General features: G+C 39.3%; 13 protein-coding genes across 13 annotated transcripts, besides 25 other annotated features; 1 reads left to right on the top strand and 12 right to left on the bottom strand. All coding sequences in view use genetic code 2, as the record gives it.

Moving 5' to 3' along the window:
• Positions 1-1,072: a D loop (control region).
• Positions 1,073-1,141, top strand: a tRNA (tRNA-Pro).
• Position 1,142: 1 nt separating this feature from the next.
• Positions 1,143-1,215, bottom strand: a tRNA (tRNA-Thr).
• A 1-nt stretch (position 1,216) lies between these two features.
• On the bottom strand, positions 1,217-2,359 carry CYTB (cytochrome b). Its single transcript has one exon. The coding sequence runs from the start codon at positions 2,357-2,359 to the stop codon at positions 1,217-1,219; it is 1,143 nt and encodes a 380-aa protein (YP_054569.1).
• Position 2,360: 1 nt separating this feature from the next.
• Positions 2,361-2,428, top strand: a tRNA (tRNA-Glu).
• Positions 2,423-2,893, top strand: ND6 (NADH dehydrogenase subunit 6). The gene has a single exon. It carries the CDS (start codon positions 2,423-2,425, stop codon positions 2,891-2,893), a length of 471 nt encoding a protein of 156 aa, YP_054568.1.
• Position 2,894: 1 nt separating this feature from the next.
• On the bottom strand, positions 2,895-4,736 carry ND5 (NADH dehydrogenase subunit 5). The gene has a single exon. It carries the CDS (start codon positions 4,734-4,736, stop codon positions 2,895-2,897), a length of 1,842 nt encoding a protein of 613 aa, YP_054567.1.
• Positions 4,737-4,807, bottom strand: a tRNA (tRNA-Leu).
• Positions 4,807-4,872, bottom strand: a tRNA (tRNA-Ser).
• Positions 4,873-4,940, bottom strand: a tRNA (tRNA-His).
• ND4 (NADH dehydrogenase subunit 4) lies at positions 4,941-6,326 on the bottom strand. Its single transcript has one exon. The coding sequence runs from the start codon at positions 6,324-6,326 to the stop codon at positions 4,941-4,943; it is 1,386 nt and encodes a 461-aa protein (YP_054566.1).
• Positions 6,320-6,619, bottom strand: ND4L (NADH dehydrogenase subunit 4L). The gene has a single exon. The coding sequence runs from the start codon at positions 6,617-6,619 to the stop codon at positions 6,320-6,322; it is 300 nt and encodes a 99-aa protein (YP_054565.1).
• Positions 6,620-6,689, bottom strand: a tRNA (tRNA-Arg).
• ND3 (NADH dehydrogenase subunit 3) lies at positions 6,690-7,039 on the bottom strand. Its single transcript is given in 2 exon segments — positions 6,690-6,865; positions 6,867-7,039. Coding segments are annotated over 2 exon segments (349 nt in total).
• Positions 7,040-7,107, bottom strand: a tRNA (tRNA-Gly).
• A 1-nt stretch (position 7,108) lies between these two features.
• COX3 (cytochrome c oxidase subunit III) lies at positions 7,109-7,891 on the bottom strand. Its single transcript has one exon. It carries the CDS (start codon positions 7,889-7,891, stop codon positions 7,109-7,111), a length of 783 nt encoding a protein of 260 aa, YP_054563.1.
• Positions 7,891-8,574, bottom strand: ATP6 (ATP synthase F0 subunit 6). Its single transcript has one exon. The coding sequence runs from the start codon at positions 8,572-8,574 to the stop codon at positions 7,891-7,893; it is 684 nt and encodes a 227-aa protein (YP_054562.1).
• ATP8 (ATP synthase F0 subunit 8) lies at positions 8,565-8,732 on the bottom strand. Its single transcript has one exon. The coding sequence runs from the start codon at positions 8,730-8,732 to the stop codon at positions 8,565-8,567; it is 168 nt and encodes a 55-aa protein (YP_054561.1).
• A 1-nt stretch (position 8,733) lies between these two features.
• Positions 8,734-8,806, bottom strand: a tRNA (tRNA-Lys).
• A 1-nt stretch (position 8,807) lies between these two features.
• On the bottom strand, positions 8,808-9,497 carry COX2 (cytochrome c oxidase subunit II). Its single transcript has one exon. It carries the CDS (start codon positions 9,495-9,497, stop codon positions 8,808-8,810), a length of 690 nt encoding a protein of 229 aa, YP_054560.1.
• Positions 9,498-9,567, bottom strand: a tRNA (tRNA-Asp).
• A 2-nt stretch (positions 9,568-9,569) lies between these two features.
• Positions 9,570-9,640, top strand: a tRNA (tRNA-Ser).
• COX1 (cytochrome c oxidase subunit I) lies at positions 9,632-11,179 on the bottom strand. The gene has a single exon. It carries the CDS (start codon positions 11,177-11,179, stop codon positions 9,632-9,634), a length of 1,548 nt encoding a protein of 515 aa, YP_054559.1.
• Position 11,180: 1 nt separating this feature from the next.
• Positions 11,181-11,251, top strand: a tRNA (tRNA-Tyr).
• Positions 11,252-11,319, top strand: a tRNA (tRNA-Cys).
• Position 11,320: 1 nt separating this feature from the next.
• Positions 11,321-11,345: a stem loop (may function as an origion for replicating the light strand).
• Position 11,346: 1 nt separating this feature from the next.
• Positions 11,347-11,419, bottom strand: a tRNA (tRNA-Asn).
• Position 11,420: 1 nt separating this feature from the next.
• Positions 11,421-11,489, top strand: a tRNA (tRNA-Ala).
• A 1-nt stretch (position 11,490) lies between these two features.
• Positions 11,491-11,567, bottom strand: a tRNA (tRNA-Trp).
• On the bottom strand, positions 11,566-12,606 carry ND2 (NADH dehydrogenase subunit 2). Its single transcript has one exon. The coding sequence runs from the start codon at positions 12,604-12,606 to the stop codon at positions 11,566-11,568; it is 1,041 nt and encodes a 346-aa protein (YP_054558.1).
• Positions 12,607-12,675, bottom strand: a tRNA (tRNA-Met).
• Positions 12,675-12,745, bottom strand: a tRNA (tRNA-Gln).
• Positions 12,745-12,814, bottom strand: a tRNA (tRNA-Ile).
• On the bottom strand, positions 12,814-13,785 carry ND1 (NADH dehydrogenase subunit 1). The gene has a single exon. The coding sequence runs from the start codon at positions 13,783-13,785 to the stop codon at positions 12,814-12,816; it is 972 nt and encodes a 323-aa protein (YP_054557.1).
• Positions 13,786-13,861, bottom strand: a tRNA (tRNA-Leu).
• Positions 13,862-15,465, bottom strand: an rRNA (l-rRNA).
• Positions 15,466-15,535, bottom strand: a tRNA (tRNA-Val).
• Positions 15,536-15,879, bottom strand: part of an rRNA (s-rRNA) that runs on past the window's edge.

The raw sequence follows: 15,879 nt of genomic DNA, 5'->3' as shown, positions 1-15,879 counted from the left end.
ATATATATATATATATGATATATGATATAATATAATATAATGATATATGATATATGATATATGATATAATATAATATAATATAATGATATATGATATATGATATATGATATATGATATATGATATATGATATATGATATATGATATATGATATATGATAGATAGGTAAGATATATGGTGGAGAGTGGTGGTTTTATTGGTGTTTGGTTTAGTAGGTACATTGTTTTGTAATAGTATCTATAGCTAGCATTTGTGTCAGTTTAGTTGCTCTCGGATTTAGGGGTTTGACGAGAAGTAGGTGGCTATTCGGGCTGGTGTTAGTTTTAACGGGGGTAGGGGGGTTTAGCTAAAAATAAAATGTATGAAATAATAAATGGTTTGAAATTACTATTGCGAGTTTTTGTAAAATATATGTCTTACAAGCATTAATCTAATAATACCATATCCAATTTTGCCAGACCAATCAACTTGAACGAGGGTTCAGTCTCAGTAAGTCGGCAGGTATCAGTTATGTGGGCCTGAAAACAGAAAGAGAAAAAAAGAACTACTATATGCATTTAAGACCATAATATGCCAGGTTATAAATATAATGTATAGAACACATTAACCAGAGGCCTTTAAAGAGGAACGAATGAACTTTATTAATGTTATGTGCCTGAAAAAACAACCAGAGGCCAGAATAGATCAGTTATGTACGCCATCATTACAATGGGCCTGAAACTGGTAACTTTGTATCTTACTAACAAGGGTTGCTTATCTCTCGTGATTAGCTAGACTAAGAAATAACCAAATACTTGAGTCATATCCATGTGTGAAATAATTACGTAAGTCTAATGTCCTTATGTCATTTCACTTTTAATCCTCTGCTTAATATTCATGTTGTTAAAATATTTATGTAAATTCAATGATTTTTTATGTTTAGGGCCAAATCAAGCAGTAATATTACTAGTGATATGCTAGGGGAAAAAAATTGCATGCACGATATACATAGCAGGGTGTAGTAGACATTTCTCTGTTGGGCACGGGAGAATAATATAGGTAGTTAGTTTGTGTGGACACTTTTATTCCTGTGCCAAAAGGTAGTTTAATAAAGATTCCGGTTTTGGGGACCGGGGATGAAGGTTTGGAGCCTTCTCTTTTGATTACTTTAGGAAGATTGTAGTCTTCAGTCTTTGGTTTACAAGACCAATGCTTTAATGGATTAAGCTACTAGAGTTTTATTGGTTTAGTATTTTGTTTTCAATTAGTCCGATGAGGGGGATAAGTGTTAGGAGGATTATGAAGTATAGGATGGAGGCTGCTTGGCCGATGGTAATAAATGGATTTTCGACTGGTTGTCCTCCGATTCATGTGAGTACCAGGAGATCAGCTGTTAGACATCAGAATAAGGTTTGGGTGAGGGGTCGGAATGAAGCTGTACGCTGTTTTGATGTATGTAAGATTGGCATTATAAATAGTACAAGGATAGATGCTATGAGGGCAAGTACGCCTCCTAGTTTGTTTGGGATAGATCGGAGGATTGCGTAGGCGAAGAGGAAGTATCATTCTGGTTTAATGTGGGGGGGAGTGGATAATGGATTAGCTGGTGTGAAGTTGTCCGGGTCACCTAGGAGGTTTGGGAAGAACAATGCTAGGATAAGTAAGAGAGTAAGTATTAAGATGAGGCCTAGTAAGTCTTTGTATGAGAAGTAGGGGTGGAAAGGGATTTTGTCGGCGTTTGAGTTTAATCCTGTTGGATTGTTTGATCCGGTTTCGTGGAGGAAGAGTAAATGTACAGCTGCTAAACCGGCAATAGCAAAGGGGAGTAGAAAGTGAAAGGTGAAGAATCGGGTTAGGGTGGCATTGTCTACTGAGAACCCCCCTCAAATTCATTGTACAAGGGTATTGCCAATGTAAGGGGTGGCCGATAGTAGGTTGGTGATGACAGTGGCGCCCCAGAATGATATTTGACCTCATGGTAGGACATAACCTACGAATGCAGTGGCTATAGTTAGGAATAGTAGGATGATTCCTGTGTTTCAGGTTTCTTTGTATAAGTATGAGCCATAGTAAAGTCCTCGGCCAATGTGGAGGTAAATGCATATGAAGAAGATGGAGGCCCCGTTGGCATGTATATTGCGGATAAGTCATCCGTATTGTACGTCTCGGGTGATATGGGCTACTGATGAGAATGCTAGTGAGATGTCTGGTGAGTAGTGTATTGCTAGGAAGATTCCGGTAGTGATTTGTAGGATTAGGCAGGTGCCTAGTAGTGATCCGAAGTTTCATCATGCAGAGATATTAGAGGGACTTGGGAGATCGATGAATGAGTTGTTGATGATTTTTATTGGGTGAGTTTTTCGTAGATTTGTGTCATATATTGTTTTTGTAGTTGAATACAACGGTGGTTTTTCGAATCATTGGTCTTGGTTAAAGTCCAGGCAATGATGTATTTTATGTTTTTATTTGGGTTTAGTTTGTATTGAATGATGGGTGTTTCTTGTAACCCGTCCTCCTTATTATGGGGTGTTAGTTTAATTTTTGGTGCGCTTATTTGGAGTGGGGTGTTGTTGTATGGCTATTGGTTATTTTTGCTTATTCATCTGCGGTGGAAGAGCCTTATCCTGTTGCTTGGGGAAGTCAAGGTGGAGTGGATAGCGGAGCCTTATCCTGTTGCTTGGGGAAGTCAAGGTGGAGTGGTTTATGTAGTAAGTTATGTTTTAGTTGTTCTGGTATATGGGATAATATGTTATTGATTGTGGAGTATGGAAGGGTATGGTAGTGTTACAGTTGATGCTGGTGGGTTGTTTGTTGTTCGATTAGATTTTAGTGGGGTAGCGGGGTTTTATGGTGTGGAAAATGGGTTGCTTTTGATGCTGGTTGAGGGCTATTGTTGACGTTGTTTGTTGTGTTAGGTTAAAATCGTGGGCTATCTCGGGGAGTACTTCGTGCGATTAGGGTTATGATAAATAGTAGAATGATTGATAGGATAAATGAAGTTATGTAGACTTTGATGAGGCCTTTTTGTGATGAGATTAGAGTGATTGGGGTGATTTGTGATTTGACTAGGCCCTTTGGGCCAATGTTTTCATATCAGGATAAGTCAATTAAGTGGGTGGCAGTGTTTTGGCTGAATTTTAAGTTAATTGTTGGGAATAAACGATGAATAAGGGTGTTGAAGTAGGCTAGTGAGTTAGAGAAGTTGTGGATGTTAGAGGGTTTTGTGGATATTTTATGGGTTATTGAAATTAACTCTAAAGCTACTAGTAAGCCCAAGATTGTTATTGTTAGTGCTGCGGTTTTTATGTATGTTGGTATTGTTGTGGGTGGAGTTTTTAGTGGTATGGTGTTTAGTGAGATGATAAGTCCGGCGATAATGCTGCCTATGGCAAGGCGAGTGATTGGGTTAATGACTGTGGGGTTATTTTCATTTAGTAATATAGTGGAAGGATATCGGGGTTGTCCTGTTTGCACAAATGTTATAATTCGTAAGCTATAGATTGTAGTGAAGGAGGTTGCGATTAGTGTTAGGAGTAGGGCTCAGGCGTTTAGGTATGAGGTGTTTATAACTTCGATAATGATGTCTTTGGAATAAAATCCAGTTATGAATGGTATGCCTGTTAGTGCTATATTGCCAATGGTTAAACATGAGGAGGTGATTGGTAGGGGTTTGTGCAGTCCTCCTATTTTTCGAATGTCTTGTTCATCATTGAGGTTGTGGATGATAGAGCCGGAGCATAAAAATAACATGGCCTTGAAGAAGGCGTGTATAGAAATGTGTAAGAAGGCTAGTTGCGGTTGGTTTAGGCCAATGGTTACTATTATAAGGCCAAGTTGGCTTGATGTTGAGAAGGCAATAATTTTTTTATGTCATTTTGGGAGAGCGCAGAATGCTGTGAATAGGGTGGTGGTAGCCCCTAGGCATAGACAGATTGAGAGGGCTAAATTACTGGTAGTTAGGATAGGGTGGATTCGGATGAGTAAGAAGATGCCAGCGACGACTATTGTACTGGAGTGTAGTAATGCTGAGACTGGGGTTGGGCCTTCTATGGCTGCTGGTAATCAGGGGTGAAGGCCGAATTGAGCTGATTTTCCTGTTGCAGCTAAGATAAGGCCAAGGAGTGGGAGTAGTGGAATTGGGTTGGGGTTGGCAAAGATTTGTTGGAGTTCTCATGTGTTTATGTTTATGGCTAATCAGGATATGCTAAGAATTAGTCCAATGTCTCCTGTGCGGTTGTAAAGGATAGCTTGTAGGGCTGATAAGTTTGCTTCTGTCCGTCCCCGTCATCAGCCAATTAGTAGGAAAGATATAATTCCTACCCCTTCTCAGCCAATAAAGAGTTGAAGTATGTTGTTGGCTGTTACTAGGATTATTATGACTACTAGGAAGGTTAGTAGGTATTTAAAGAATTTTGTGATGTAGGGGTCTGCAGATATATATCAATGAGCGAATTCTAGGATAGATCATGTGACATATAAGGCAATGGGTACAAATATAATGGAGTATTGGTCAAATTTAAAGCTTATGTTGATATTGAATGTAAATATGTTCAATCAGTGGAGATTGGTGATGATTGATTCGATGTCTAGGTGGATGAAAATGATTAATGGAATTAGGGAGGTGAAGAATGCTGTTTTTACGGTTGTTTTTGTTTTTGTAACTAGTCATTCTTTGATGGGGTGTATGGGCATTATTAGGGGTAATGTCAATATGAGTAATGTTAGAAGGAGGGTAGAGTTTATTATTAGCGAGGTCATTACTTTTACTTGGAGTGCACCAAGGGTTAATGGTTCCTAAAACCAGTGGATTGCTTCTATCCTTTAAAAGTGAGGGAGCTGAGGGGTTAATCTCAGATGTAGGAATTAGCAGTTCTTATTGTATTATACCTCTCTCGGTTTATAAGGAGATTTTAACTCCTATTTTTAGAGCCACAGTCTAACGTTTGTTTTGAAACTATATTATTAATGGAAGGAGCCTCAGATTAATTCTGGTTTTGCTATTAGTAGTGCTATTGGTAGTATATGAAGTATTATGAGTAGATGTTCTCGTGTGTGGGTAGGGGGGATTGTTTTTGTGTATGAAGGGGTTTCTCCTCATTGGGTGGTGATTAGTATGTATAGGGTATAGGCGGCGGTTAGTAGGGTTCCTAATCCTGTTATTAGGATTGTAGTATTTGATCAATTGAATAGTGAGACAATAATGGTTAGTTCTCCTATTAGATTAATGGTTGGCGGAAGGGCCATGTTGGTCAGACTAGCTGAGAATCATCATAGTCCTATTAAGGGTAGTAGTAGTTGTATGTTTCGGGCTAAAAGTAGTGTTCGGCTATTGGTTCGTTCATAGTTTGTGTTGGCTAGGCAGAAAAGTATTGATGATGTTAAACCGTGGGCAATTATAAGTGTGATGGCTCCGGTACATGCTCATTCAGTTCGTGTTAGTGCTGCAGCGATAACTAAGCCTATATGACCTACGGATGAATAAGCAATTAATGATTTTAGGTCTGTTTGGCGTAGGCAGATAAAGCCAGTTATGATTACTCCTCATAGTGCAAGTATTATGAAGGGGTAGGAGAGCATTTTTAACGGTGGGGCTAGTGTTATTGTTATACGGATAATGCCATATCCCCCTAGTTTAAGTAACACTGCTGCTAGGATTATTGATCCTGCGATTGGGGCCTCTACGTGTGCTTTAGGTAATCATAGGTGTAGTCCGTATAAGGGTATTTTAATTATGAAAGCAGTAAATAGTGCGAGTCATCATATTGTGTGGGTTCATGGGTTTATTATGCTAGGGTAGGTGGATAGTTGCAATGTGCAAATAGATAGGGTGCCGCTGAAGGTTTGCGTGGTTAAGAGGGCTACTAATAGTGGCAGAGACCCGATAAGAGTGTAAAATAAGAAGTAGGTTCCGGCGTTTAGTCGTTCTATTTGGCCACCTCAACGTGTAATGATTACTAGTGTGGGGAGTAATGTAGATTCAAATGCGATGAAGAATATGATTAATTCTGTTGTTGAAAAAGCTAGAATTAGTGAGATTTGTAGTAAAATGGTAATAAAGATAAAAGTTCGTTTTCGTGGAGTAGGTTCTATGGTTATATTGTTTTGGCCATTATTAGGGGGGTAGGGGGTAAGTCAGCATGATAGGATTAGTAAAGGGGCTGAAATTTGGTCTACCCCTAGGGTAATAATTGGAGAAGTTATGGTTGGTTCTATGGAGGGTTTAAATCATTGTAAACTTAGAATGGCGATTATTAGGCTATGGGTTAGTGTAGAAAGTCATAGTTGTTTTGGTTTACATAATGTGATTGTTGGTAATAGTATAATTGTTGGGAGTAAGATTTTTAGCATTGTAAGAGATTTAGGTTTTGTAGGTGACTTGAGCCATGAGTCCGTGAGGATGCAACTAGTAATGATAAGCCCATGCCAGCTTCACAAGCTGAGAAGGTTAATATTAGTATGGGGGTAAGTATAAATGATGAGACTTCTAGTTGAATAGATCATATTGATAGGGCTATAAATAGGGATAGTATTATTCCTTCAAGACAAAGTAGGGTAGGGATTAGGTGGGCTTGGTGTAATAGAAATCCCAGAGTGCTAATGGTAAAGGCGCAAAAAGGGGTAAAATGTATAAATGTAATCATTTGATAGCCGTGAGATTTAATCACGATTAACTAAGTCGAAATTAGTTGTCTTGTGTTAGACTAGTTATCTATTCTGCTCATTCTAATCCTCCTTGAATTCATTCATAAAGGAGGCCCAGGGTTAGTAATGATATAATAATGAAGGCCCAGGTGAAGGTGTAAGTTGGATGCGGGAGTTGAATGGCTCATGGTAGGGGTAGTAGTAATGCAATTTCTAAATCAAATAGGAGGAATAAAATTGCTACTTAGAAAGAATCGAATTGAGAATGGGGGACGGGTGGTTTTTAGTGGGTCGAAGCCGCACTCGTATGGGGACAATTTTTCGTTATCTGGTTTTGTTAGTGTGAATCAGTAGTTTAGTAATGTTAAGATTGTAGGTAGGGCTAGGTAAATTATTGAGATTGAAATTATTAGATTCATTACTTTTCTTTAGGATTAAACTAAAACTTAGTGATTGGAAGTCACTTGTACTATTATACTAGAAAAGTATTAGCCTCATCAATAGATTGATACGTATAAGAAGAGCCATACAACGTCTACAAAATGTCAGTATCAAGCAGCTGCTTCAAATCCAAAGTGGTGGGTGGAGGTGAAATGGTATTTAATTTGTCGTAGTAGGCATACAATTAAGAATGTGGATCCAATGATTACGTGTAATCCGTGGAAGCCTGTTGCGACAAAGAATGTAGAACCGTATACACCATCAGCAATTGTGAACGGTGCTTCATAGTATTCTATGGCTTGTAATGCTGTGAAGTATAGTCCCAGTAAAATTGTGAGACTAAGGGCTTGAGTGGTTTGGCTTCGGTTGGCTTCTATTAAGCTGTGGTGAGCTCATGTGATTGTTACACCTGAGGCTAATAGGACTGCTGTGTTTAGTAGGGGCACTTCAAATGGGTTTAGTGGTGTAATTCCTGTTGGGGGTCAACATCCTCCTAGGTCTGGTGTGGGGGCTAGGCTTGAATGGTAAAAAGCTCAGAAGAATCCGATGAAGAAAAATACTTCTGATGTAATGAATAGGATTATGCCATATCGTAGTCCTTTTTGTACTGGAGGGGTATGATGTCCTTGGAAGGTTCCTTCTCGTACGACATCTCGTCATCATTGGAATATAGTGAGTAGTATGATTGATAAACCTAGGATTATTAGTAATATTGAATTATAGTGGAATCATATGGCGAGACCGGAAGTTGTAAATAATGCTGCTGCTGCGCCTGTTAATGGTCATGGGCTTGGGTCTACTATGTGGTAGGCATGTGTTTGGTGGGCCATTAGATGTTTTCTTGTAGGTAGAGGCATAGAAGCAAGACAAATACGTAAGCTTGAATCATAGCTACTGCTAGCTCCAAGATTGTTAGTAATAGGAGGATGGTTGCAGTTATAAGAGATAGGGTTGTTATTGTTGGTAATAGGGCTAGCACTGCAGTTGAAGTAAGTTGAATTAATAAGTGCCCGGCTGTTAGGTTAGCTGTGAGTCGTACACCTAGGGCTAAAGGTCGGATAAAGAGGCTGATTGTTTCAATAATAATAAGGACTGGGATGAGAGGAGTTGGAGTCCCTTCTGGTAGTAAATGTCCTAGTGATGTTGTTAGTTGATTTCGAAGACCTGTGAGTACTGTGGCGAGTCATATTGGGATGGCTAGTCCTATGTTTATTGAGAGTTGGGTGGTAGGGGTGAATGTGTATGGTAGCAGTCCTAATAGGTTAGTTATTAATAGTATGGCTATTAGTGATGTTAGGATAATGGCTCATTTGTGCCCTGTTTTGTTAATAGGCAGTATTAGTTGTTTTGTAAATAAATTGATGGTTCATACTTGTAGAGTTGTCAGGCGGTTGGTTAATCATCGGTTGTTTGGGGCTGGGAAGATGATTGATGGTATGAGTAAGGCTAAAATAATTAATGGTATTCCTAGGATTTGTGGGCTTATAAATTGATCAAAGAATGTTAAGTTCATGGCCAGGTTCATGGGTTTGTGTTAGTTATTTTATTGTCTTTGTTGGCAGGACTATTTGCGGATATATAAGATGAAATTTTTGGCTGTAGGACTATAGTATATGCTAATCATGTGGAGGAGAGAATTAAGAATCACGGGTCGAGGTTTAGTTGCGGCATGTCACTAAGGAGGGTGGTAAGTTCTCTTTTTCTAGCTTAAAAGGCTAGCGCTATCCTGTTTAGCTTCTATAGTGGTTAAGAAGAGAGTATTAGTGAAGATCAATTTTCGAAGTGTTTTAATGGTACAGATTCTACTACAATTGGCATGAAGCTATGGTTAGCCCCGCAGATTTCTGAGCACTGCCCATAGAATACTCCTGGGCGTGCTATAATGAATGTTGATTGGTTTAATCGTCCTGGGACTGCATCTACTTTTACACCCAATGATGGAATTGCTCATGAGTGTAAGACGTCTTCGGCTGAGATTAGTATTCGGATTGGGGATTCTATTGGCATGACCACGCGATGGTCTACTTCTAGAAGTCGGAAATGTCCGTTCGGAAGGTTTTGGGTTGGGATCATATAGGAGTCAAATTCAAGATTTTTGTAATCAGTGTACTCATATGTTCAATATCATTGATGTCCTATGGCTTTAATAGTCAGGTGTGGGTTGTTGATTTCGTCTATTAGGTAAAGGACTCGTAGGGATGGCAGTGCGATGGTGATTAGGACGATAGCTGGTAAGACAGTTCAAATTATTTCTACTTCTTGAGCATTTATAGTGTTGGTATATGTTAGTTTAGTTGTTATTATTAAGGTGATGATATATAGTACTAGGGTGCTAATTAAGAATACAATTATTAGGGTATGATCATGAAAGTGGTGTAGTTCTTCTATGATGGGCGATATTGCGTCTTGAAATCCTAATTGAAATGGATGTGCCATTAAGTCGTAAAGGGTTTAAACCTATAATTTAACCTTGACAAGGTTAAGTAATGTGTTTTACTAACGTCTTATAAGAAGGAAACATAAAGGTTATGTGATTGGCTTGAAACTAGTTTAAGGGGGTTCGATTCCCTCCTTTCTTGGGTTTGAACATGGGCTGGCTCTTCGTAGGTGTGGTATGGGGGTGGGCAGCCGTGTAATCATTCAACATTAGTAGTTGTGAGTTCAACTGTTATTACTTTTCGTTTTGAAGAGAATGCTTCTCAAATAATGAATATTATTATAATTACTGCTATTAGGGAGATTAGAGATCCGATTGATGAGATAGAATTTCATAGGGTGTATGCATCTGGGTAGTCAGAGTAACGTCGTGGTATTCCGGCTAAGCCTAAGAAATGTTGGGGGAAAAAGGTGATGTTAACGCCTGCAAATATTACCCCAAAGTGGATTTTCGCTCAAGTTTGGTGTAATGAGTATCCAGTGAAGAGTGGGAATCAATGAGTGAATCCTGCTATAATAGCGAATACAGCTCCCATAGAGAGAACATAATGGAAGTGTGCTACTACGTAGTAGGTATCATGTAATACAATATCTAAGGATGAATTGGCTAGCACGATGCCTGTAAGACCTCCAATAGTAAATAGAAAGATAAAGCCAAGTGCTCATAACATAGCGGCGTCTCATTTAATTATCCCTCCATGAAGGGTGGCTAGCCAGCTAAATACTTTTACTCCTGTTGGGATAGCAATAATTATTGTTGCGGATGTAAAATAAGCTCGGGTGTCTACATCTATCCCAACAGTAAATATGTGGTGGGCCCATACAATAAAGCCCAGGAATCCGATAGATATTATTGCTCAAACTATTCCTATGTACCCAAATGGTTCTTTTTTACCAGCGTAATAGGTGACAACATGTGAGATCATGCCGAATCCTGGTAAGATTAGGATGTATACTTCAGGATGACCAAAGAATCAAAACAGGTGTTGATATAAAATTGGGTCCCCTCCCCCTGAAGGGTCGAAGAAGGTTGTATTTAGGTTTCGGTCTGTGAGTAATATAGTAATACCTGCGGCGAGTACTGGTAGCGAGAGTAGTAATAGGACGGCTGTAATAAGTACAGATCACACAAATAAGGGTGTTTGGTACTGTGATATAGCTGGAGATTTTATGTTAATTGCTGTGGTGATAAAGTTGATGGCCCCTAAAATTGATGACACACCTGCTAGGTGAAGGGAAAAGATAGTTAGATCTACAGAGGCGCCAGCGTGGGCTAGGTTTCCAGCTAATGGTGGGTACACAGTTCAGCCTGTGCCTGCGCCTGCTTCAATTCCTGAGGAGGCCAGAAGTAAAAGTAGGGATGGTGGTAGAAGCCAGAAGCTTATATTGTTTATACGTGGGAATGCCATATCTGGCGCTCCGATCATTAAAGGTACAAGTCAGTTTCCAAAGCCGCCGATTATAACGGGTATAACCATGAAGAAAATTATGATAAAGGCATGGGCTGTAACGATAACATTATAGATTTGGTCGTCCCCTAGGAGGGCTCCAGGTTGGCTTAATTCTGCGCGGATTAATAAACTTAATGCTGTGCCTACTATACCTGCTCAGGCCCCGAAAATTAGATAAAGGGTGCCAATGTCTTTGTGGTTTGTAGAAAAAAATCAGCGGGTTAAAAACACAGGTAAGATGGCTGAATGTTTAAGCGTTGGGCTGTAGACCTTTTTATAGAGGTTTGATTCCTCTTCTTATCAAACTCCGTGGTGAAATTTTCATATCAAATTGCAAATTTGAAGATACACTTTTATCGGTGTCGGGGTTTTCCCGCTTTTTTAGAGAGCGGGAAAAGTAGGCAAAAGCCCGCTGGATTGGGTATTTAGCTGTTAACTAAATTGTTATGGGATCGAGGCCCATTTGTCTAGTAAGGCCTTAGCTTAATTAAAGTGTTTGAGTTGCATTCATTAGATATAAGATAAAGTCTTGTAGGTCTTAGCAGAAACTAAGAGGTTTTATCTCTTGTTTGGGGCTTTGAAGGCCCCTGGTTTGGGTGTGGTCAGATCCTAAGTTTCTAGGTGATGGCTAATAAGGTTGGTACGATCGGAAGTAATGTGGTGGATAGTATAATTATTGGGGTGAGATAGTGTGTTTGGTTGGGCTTGTGCCGTCATTGTTGTGAGGAGCTGGTGGAGTTTGGGGATAATGTAATGGTTGCTTGGTATGAGGTTCGTAGATAGAAGAATAGGCTTAGTATTGATATAATAATTATTGTAGTGGCGGTGAAGTATATGTGTTGTTTAGATAATTCTTGAATGATTAATCATTTGGGTATAAATCCTGTTAGTGGTGGCAGACCTGCTAATGATATAAGGATGAGTATTATTGTGGCGTTTAGCATTGGTAGTTTTGTTCATGATGTTATTATTACAGAGACTTTGTTTGTTTCTAGGAGTTCAATTATTAGGAATATTGTGGAAGTTATAATGGCATATGTGTAGAATGTTAATATTATGAGTTTTGGGGATAGGGTAAGAATTGTGACTATTCATCCTAGATGGGCAATAGATGAAAATGCTATGATTTTTCGTAGTTGGGTTTGGTTTAGTCCTCCCCATCCTCCAATAATAATGGATGCTAGTCCTAGTATTACTATTAGGAATGTGTTTATAGATTGGGCTGTTATTAGTAGTAGGGATAGTGGTGCTAATTTTTGTCAGGTGGTTAAGATTATTGCTGTTGTTGTAGTGGTTCCTTGTAGTACTTCTGGCAGTCAGAAATGGAAGGGGGCCAGTCCCAGTTTTATGGCTAGGGCTGCGGTGAGGATAACACATGATGGTGTGTTTGATATTTGGGTAATGTCTCACTGACCTGTTTGTCACGCATTGGTAGTGCTAGAAGCTAAGATTAGTGTTGAGGCAACTGCTTGTGTTAGGAAATATTTAGTAGCTGCTTCGATTGCTCGGGGGTGATGTTGTTTGGCAATTAATGGGGTAATAGCTAGGGTACTAATTTCTAGTCCTATTCATGCTAAGATTCAATGGTCACTGGAGATTGTGAGTAGTGGTCCTATGATTAGGCTGGTAGTAATGATTGTGCTTGCGTGTGGATTCATTAGTACAGGAAGGATTTTAACCAACATTTTTGGGGTATGGGCCCAAGAGCTTAATTAGCTGACTTTACTAGGATATAGTATAATGGAAGTATGGGGAGTTTTGATCTCTCTGGTGTAGGTTCAAGTCCTATTTTTCTAAGGAGACGAGGGGGTTTTAACCTCTATTATTCACCCTATCAAGGTGGTCCTTTAATTCAGGCACGTGTCCTATGGTATTGGTGGGAGTCCTGATAAGGCGATTGGTATTGATATGTGTCAAAAGCATAGTGCTAGGGTAATTGGGAGAAAGTTTTTTCATAGGAGGTGTATAAGTTGGTCATATCGGAATCGTGGGTAGGAGGTTCGAATTCATAGAAATCCCGCTGATAAAAGTATTGCCTTTGAGATTAGAGATATGGTGAATAGTTCTGGAGTATTGTTGATGTGGGCGGGGTTTAGAAATAGGATGGTGGTTAGAGTGTTTATTATTAGGATGTTTGCGTATTCTGCTAGGAAGAATAGGGCAAAGGGGCCAGCAGCGTATTCAACGTTGAATCCTGATACGAGTTCAGATTCACCTTCGGTCAAATCAAATGGTGCTCGGTTAGTTTCGGCTAGTGTAGAAATATATCATATTGTCATTAATGGTCAGGAGGAGAATATTAAGTATATAGGTTCTTGTACTGTTGTAAATGTTTGTATATTAAATCCCCCTGAGAAAAGGATTATGGAAAGTAGAATAATTCCCAAAGTTACTTCATATGAGATAGTTTGAGCTACTGCCCGTAGGGCTCCTATAAGGGCATATTTTGAGTTTGAAGCTCATCCGGACCATAAGATTGAATAGGCCATGAAACTGGAAATGGCAATTAGGAATAAAAGGCCTAAGTTAAGGTCGGCTAGTGGGAAGGGTATAGGAAGGGGGAGTCAGATTGATAGGGCTAGTGTTAGAGCTATGATTGGTGAAATGGTAAATAATATAATTGATGAGTTTAGTGGGTAGATTGGTTCTTTAATAAATAATTTTACGCCGTCTGCTACTGGTTGTAGTAGTCCTTGTGGTCCTACAACGTTAGGACCTTTTCGAAGTTGTATATAGCCTAGTACTTTTCGTTCAATTAGGGTGAAGAAAGCTACAGCAATGAGGATTGGGATTATGTATATTAGTGGGGATATTAGGTTGATTAGTAGTATTTTCATAATTGGAAAGGGGAATTGAACCCCTGAATAAAGGGTTTAGGCCTTTTGCATTTACACCTGGCTCTGCCATCCCAATTTGGCCCTTTTTTAGGGCTGTGATTTGTTTGTCTTATTATCAGTTGAGTTGTTTTCACTAATGTAAGGTAAGGCTTGTTTTTAATATAGGCCTTGTCTTTTCGGTCCTTTCGTACTAGAAAAGACTTAAGTTTATAGATAGAAACCGACCTGGATTGCTCCGGTCTGAACTCAGATCACGTAGGACTATTAATCGTTGAACAAACGAACCCTTGATAGCGGCTGCACCATCAGGATGTCCTGATCCAACATCGAGGTCGTAAACTCCATCGTCGATAGGGACTCTAGGATGGGATTGCGCTGTTATCCCTGGGGTAGCTTGGTTCGTTGATCAATTATATTGGATCGTTTTGCCGGAAGCACTTTGGGTGGTAGGTCTAGGTTTAGAGAGAATTCTTTTATTGGAGGTTTTATTTTACTCCAAGGTCGCCCCAACCGAAAATATAAATCATGTGCTAGTTTGATATGGGCCCGTAGGCGGGTATCGAGGATAGTTGATTTGTATTTAAAGTTCCACAGGGTCTTCTCGTCTTATAATGTTATCCTGCTTTTGCCAGGAAGATCAATTTCACTGATTATTTGTAAGAGACAGGTAGAACCTCGTTTGGCCATTCATTCTAGTCTTTATTTAAAAGACAAGTGATTACGCTACCTTTGCACGGTTAGGATACCGCGGCCGTTTAACAGTGTCACTGGGCAGGCATTACCCCTAATACTTGTGTGGCTAGGGGCTATGTTTTTGGTAAACAGTCGGGCTCGTTTATTTGCCTAGTTCCTTTTACAAATTTTAATCTTTCTTATGTGCGCTCCTGTGTTGGGTTAACAGTTAGGTCTATAGGGTGGTTTAAAATGTTGTTGTTTTATAGAGGTGGTTGTTAATAGTCAGTAGTTTGTCTGTTTTGACTTAAGCTAGCGCGTTAGAGAAGTTTTATCTTCTTGTTACTCATTTTAGCATTAGTTCCTCTATTTAAGTAGAGTGGCTCAATATTGTTAGGGAAAAAAATTTTATGTTAATGTTTGATGGGTGGGGGGGGGGGCTTTGACGCTTTCTTTGGTGATGGCTGCTTTAAGGCCTACGGTTGTTGTATTTTAATATTTTGTCCTCCGTTGATTAGGTTGTATCCTTTTTCAATTGGGCTGTACCCCAATTGAATAAATCTTAAACTTTTCTTTTTACTTTGGGGTGTTTTTAGAAGGTTTAAGGTTGAACTTAAATTCTTTTATTGAGCAACCAGCTATCACCAAGTTCGTTAGGCTTTTCACCTCTACTTATAGGTCTTTCCACTCTTTTGCCACAGAGACGGATTGTAGCCTTGATGCGGCTGCCTTTAAGTAGCTCACTTGGTTTCGGGGGTTCAGACTTTAGGGCTCTTTGCTTGTAGTATGCTGGCTAAATCATGATGCAAAAGGTATAAGGATTAATCTTTGCTTTTTATGGCTTAGTGAGTATTTCATTGTTTTTCATCTTTCCCTTGCGGTACTATTTCTATTGCTCCAACAATCTTTTCTATCGCCTATACTAAGATGGTGAAAATGTTTTGGTTGGTTTTGATGGGATGGTTTTGTTTGTTAAGTTTTTTGTTTTTGGTTGGGCTAGGTTGTTGCTCAAAATAGTCCTGTTTTAATGTACGTCTTTCAGGTGTAAGCTGAATGCTTTTGATTAAGCTATATTTTGAATGTTCCAAGTACACCTTCCGGTGTACTTACCTTGTTACGACTTGCCTCATCTGTTTGTTTGTTGTGGGTTTATTTAATGATGGTTGGATTATTTGAGGAGGGTGACGGGCGGTGTGTGCGCACCTCAGGACCGACTTAAATCGGGTATTCATGATCCCGGTTTACTGCTAAATCCTACTTGTGGGACTTATTTCATAGTTCCTTTCCGTAAATTTATTTCTAGTATAGAAAATGTAGCCCATTTCTTCCCATCTCAATAAGCTACACCTTGACCTGACTTGTTAACTTTTAGTTATTTTGCTTACTTTAATGCCCTCATGGGGTAAGCTGGTGACGGTGGTA

This window comes from Chinemys reevesi, mitochondrion (genome assembly GCF_016161935.1).
Source record: "Chinemys reevesi mitochondrion, complete genome".
NCBI lineage: Eukaryota > Metazoa > Chordata > Testudines > Geoemydidae > Mauremys > Mauremys reevesii.
Note: the sequence above shows the minus strand (reverse complement) of the source record. Positions and strands in the feature narration are given on the sequence as shown.